A 4,547-nucleotide genomic window follows, 5' to 3' on the forward strand; every position below is an offset into this window, starting at 1 on the left:
TTAGAGCGCGAATTTACTGACCGGAAGGTCCGTGGCTCGAACCCGACCTCTGCCTCTCTATTTCCCCTGTCTAGGCTTGGGCGACCTGGCAGTATCCCAGCCCTCGTGCCTCCTCCGTGTGGCATGGCAGCTAGGCACCGAAGGGGTGCTACAGCTGAACGATTTTTTTAATCCAAATACAAATAATGATCTCCAATTGAAATTTCACTCTGTTAGTGAAGCCAATCTATGCTGATTGATCAAGAAGCACTGCACAGCTGCGGGAATCATCGACAGTACGCATCTGACGAAAACCCAGGAAGTCCCGAGATCCCGGCTAGTAGGTCGGACACTTAACCGTTCGGTCAAGAGCAGCTGATCAGAATTGTGATTAACTCACCCAAAAGCTTGGAGGAGTGCCTGTGGTTTTGTGAGACATCGATGGGAAACGGGATCAAGGCTTTTGAGAGGATCGCTAACCACTTTAATCCCGTCACGTATAAGAAAAGAGCGAGCAGTACGTGTACCAGTGTGCCAATGGCTTTATTACGACGTCAAAAGTGAGGCTATTTACAACACATTCTATCATTATCGAATTGCTGAGACTGATGAAAGGAGAAGAGAGCTACAATCAGTTGAAAACACAAACATCCCATGGGCAGATGCTCTGCAGGTAACTAAAAAAATCATTCAGCTGTAGCACCCTTTCGGTGCCTAGCTGCCATGCCACCCAAAGGAGCACGAGGGCTTGGGTAATGTCAGGTTGCCCAAGCATAGACAGTGGAAGTCGAGAGGCTGAGGTCGGGTTCGAACCACGGACCTTCCGGTAAGTAAATTCGCGCTCTACCTACTTGGTCCATCTCGTCCCCTGGAGGTAACTAGGTGGTTGTTACTGGCAAACGCGACACTTGTGAAACGCACGCACCTCTCGGTGGATGAAATGGTTGAGGGCATAAGAGTGTGTTTGTATCTCGATCAGTTTGTTTTTGACAAAAATGTTTACTCACAAGAAAGAGATCTTACAATGGGATCTCCAATATCCCCAATTTTAGCTAATAATTATACGGAGGACATCGAACACATGGCCTTGGCCGGACACCATTGTCCGTCGAAAGTTTTTTCGGGGTTATATTGAGGATGCCTTTATTGTAATCAAACGGGACAACGTGAACAGATTCCACAACCATCTCAATAGTTTAAATCCACACATCAAGTTTAGCACGGAGATAGAGTCCACCTCCGGTATATTACTCTTCCTGGACTGTATAACATACACGGGTGGTGGTAACCTAAAAACTACTATCTACCAGAAACCAAAAGACACAGGAACCGTTTTAAACAACTCAGCAGCACACCCAAAGTCCGTGTACTTCCAGCAGTCCCATCGATGTTTAGTCGGGTCAGAGCGCTGTGCACAGAAGAGATCGACCGAACGGCAGCTCAAATCGACATTGCCAACAAACTTCAAGAAATAGGATACCCAGTGAGTTTGATCAAGCCTCAACTAAGAAAGATATTGGCTCCAGTATCTAGACCCAGTAAGGAATGGATTGGCACAGCAGTCATTCCATATAAAGCGGGAACATCGGAGGTTATTCGAAGATTGTTAAACATAGCCAACATTCAAGTAGCTTTTCAGAAGGGAAAACGCTACGCTCTGTTACTATTAGAAAGGTCAGCTTCCTGAAAGCAACCACTGAATGCCCGGAATCTACGGAGACTCTCAGCTCCGCTAGATGTTGACCAGACAGATAGCGACCCCTCAATATGCAGCGCTTCACAGCCTTGTATCAAACCCAGACAGCGCGAGTCAGCGTTGATCAAGGTCAGACAACGCATCCGCGTCGCAGCCTCCTACCAAAGCCAGACCGCGTGCGTCAGCACTGGACCAAGGCTACAGCTGAACGATTTTTTTAATCCAAATACAAATAATGATCTCCAATTGAAATTTCACTCTGTTAGTGAAGCCAATCTATGCTGATTGATCAAGAAGCACTGCACAGCTGCGGGAATCATCGACAGTACGCATCTGACGAAAACCCAGGAAGTCCCGAGATCCCGGCTAGTAGGTCGGACACTTAACCGTTCGGTCAAGAGCAGCTGATCAGAATTGTGATTAACTCACCCAAAAGCTTGGAGGAGTGCCTGTGGTTTTGTGAGACATCGATGGGAAACGGGATCAAGGCTTTTGAGAGGATCGCTAACCACTTTAATCCCGTCACGTATAAGAAAAGAGCGAGCAGTACGTGTACCAGTGTGCCAATGGCTTTATTACGACGTCAAAAGTGAGGCTATTTACAACACATTCTATCATTATCGAATTGCTGAGACTGATGAAAGGAGAAGAGAGCTACAATCAGTTGAAAACACAAACATCCCATGGGCAGATGCTCTGCAGGTAACTAAAAAATCATTCAGCTGTATCACCCTTTCGGTGCCTAGCTGCCATGCCACCCAAAGGAGCACGAGGGCTTGGGTAATGTCAGGTTGCCCAAGCATAGACAGTGGAAGTCGAGAGGCTGAGGTCGGGTTCGAACCACGGACCTTCCGGTAAGTAAATTCGCGCTCTACCTACTTGGTCCATCTCGTCCCCTGGAGGTAACTAGGTGGTTGTTACTGGCAAACGCGACACTTGTGAAACGCACGCACCTCTCGGTGGATGAAATGGTTGAGGGCATAAGAGTGTGTTTGTATCTCGATCAGTTTGTTTTTGACAAAAATGTTTACTCACAAGAAAGAGATCTTACAATGGGATCTCCAATATCCCCAATTTTAGCTAATAATTATACGGAGGACATCGAACACATGGCCTTGGCCGGACACCATTGTCCGTCGAAAGTTTTTTCGGGGTTATATTGAGGATGCCTTTATTGTAATCAAACGGGACAACGTGAACAGATTCCACAACCATCTCAATAGTTTAAATCCACACATCAAGTTTAGCACGGAGATAGAGTCCACCTCCGGTATATTACTCTTCCTGGACTGTATAACATACACGGGTGGTGGTAACCTAAAAACTACTATCTACCAGAAACCAAAAGACACAGGAACCGTTTTAAACAACTCAGCAGCACACCCAAAGTCCGTGTACTTCCAGCAGTCCCATCGATGTTTAGTCGGGTCAGAGCGCTGTGCACAGAAGAGATCGACCGAACGGCAGCTCAAATCGACATTGCCAACAAACTTCAAGAAATAGGATACCCAGTGAGTTTGATCAAGCCTCAACTAAGAAAGATATTGGCTCCAGTATCTAGACCCATTAAGGAATGGATTGGCACAGCAGTCATTCCATATAAAGCGGGAACATCGGAGGTTATTCGAAGATTGTTAAACATAGCCAACATTCAAGTAGCTTTTCAGAAGGGAAAACGCTACGCTCTGTTACTATTAGAAAGGTCAGCTTCCCGAAAGCAACCACTGAATGCCCGGAATCTACGGAGACTCTCAGCTCCGCTAGATGTTGACCAGACAGATAGCGACCCCTCAATATGCAGCGCTTCACAGCCTTGTATCAAACCCAGACAGCGCGAGTCAGCGTTGATCACGGTCAGACAACGCCCCCGCAATAGCAGCACGTCGCAGCCTCGTACCAAAGCCAGACCGTGTGCGTCAGCATTGGACCAAGTGCAGTGTTCCTCCAATAAATAGCTTGAGAACGTTGTATTCTCGCACTCGCACACACTCACGCCCTGGCAATCGCTTGTTCGAAATATAACTGTTGTGCTCCCTTCTGTGAGTCTTTTTTCTCCGGCACTAGGCACTGGAGCGGACCAGCAGCAGATACCTCAGATTGGCGAATCAGCAGATATAACCGTTTCGGTATGATTGAAAGGTCCCCACCCGGCTGAAAAGACTGGGGACTATGTGCATAAAATTAACCGCAACGACTGTACTAAGGTTGACATGGGACAAACTGCCAGTGAATCGCACACCAGAATTGGTGAGCATAAAAGAAAGATAAACCAACCAACAAAGGATTCGGGAGAATACCAAACGCTGGTCAGAGTCAGCGATGGCGACACACGCCTTAGACACGTGACATAAATTAGGTCTGGAGAATGTGGAAGTTTTAAGACGGGGATTGCGATTCGCACCATAGAGGCCGATAGCCGAGGCGTGAACAGAATCGAGGGTGTGGAACTGGGGCGCGTATGGAAAGCGGTCTTAGATAAGCCGAGTGACTTGTGATTGTCAATTCATTAGCAAAAACAGAGGGAGGGGGGAGGTTGGAAATCCCAACCCGGCCAAAGTTCACAGAATTCTTACACAGTTATCATAGCACTAGCACATTCACACAGACGGACAGAAAGTGTAAACGAAGTGAACCAAACCAGAAGAACTAGACCCTAGACTGGACCCATCGGCCGAACAGTTGGTCACCCGCACACTAACACACAGAATCCATTGACCGATACCTAACAGGGATTTAGCTTGACCTTGTTGATTGGTTCTCCTTCCGCCTTAAATCTCGACCAATCCCGTAACCTTGGCTTGACGAAGCTATTGTGTCCAGCAATAAACCTACCGATTGTTATTGAACTTTTCCGGAAAGAGAGCGTATTATG

General features: G+C 47.1%; 2 protein-coding genes across 2 annotated transcripts in view; one reads left to right on the forward strand and one right to left on the reverse strand.

The window, feature by feature from the left end:
* Positions 1–125, reverse strand: part of T265_07820 (hypothetical protein) — a gene marked incomplete at both ends in the record, with an annotated part of 3,652 nt that extends 3,527 nt beyond the window's left edge. Inside the window, one exon of the mRNA XM_009173449.1 lies at positions 22–125. Within this exon, the coding sequence (XP_009171713.1) occupies positions 22–125 (104 nt within the window). The remainder of the gene's footprint in view (positions 1–21) is intronic.
* The window catches only part of T265_07819 (hypothetical protein), a gene marked incomplete at both ends in the record, with an annotated part of 4,442 nt that extends 3,707 nt beyond the window's left edge, over positions 1–735 (forward strand). The window contains 2 exons of the mRNA XM_009173448.1: positions 75–215; positions 680–735. Of these exons, the coding sequence (XP_009171712.1) occupies positions 75–215; positions 680–735 (197 nt within the window). The remainder of the gene's footprint in view (positions 1–74; positions 216–679) is intronic.
* Between the last annotated feature and the right edge of the window lie 3,812 nt (positions 736–4,547).

Source organism: Opisthorchis viverrini (assembly GCF_000715545.1).
Source record: "Opisthorchis viverrini unplaced genomic scaffold opera_v5_186, whole genome shotgun sequence".
NCBI lineage: Eukaryota > Metazoa > Platyhelminthes > Trematoda > Opisthorchiida > Opisthorchiidae > Opisthorchis > Opisthorchis viverrini.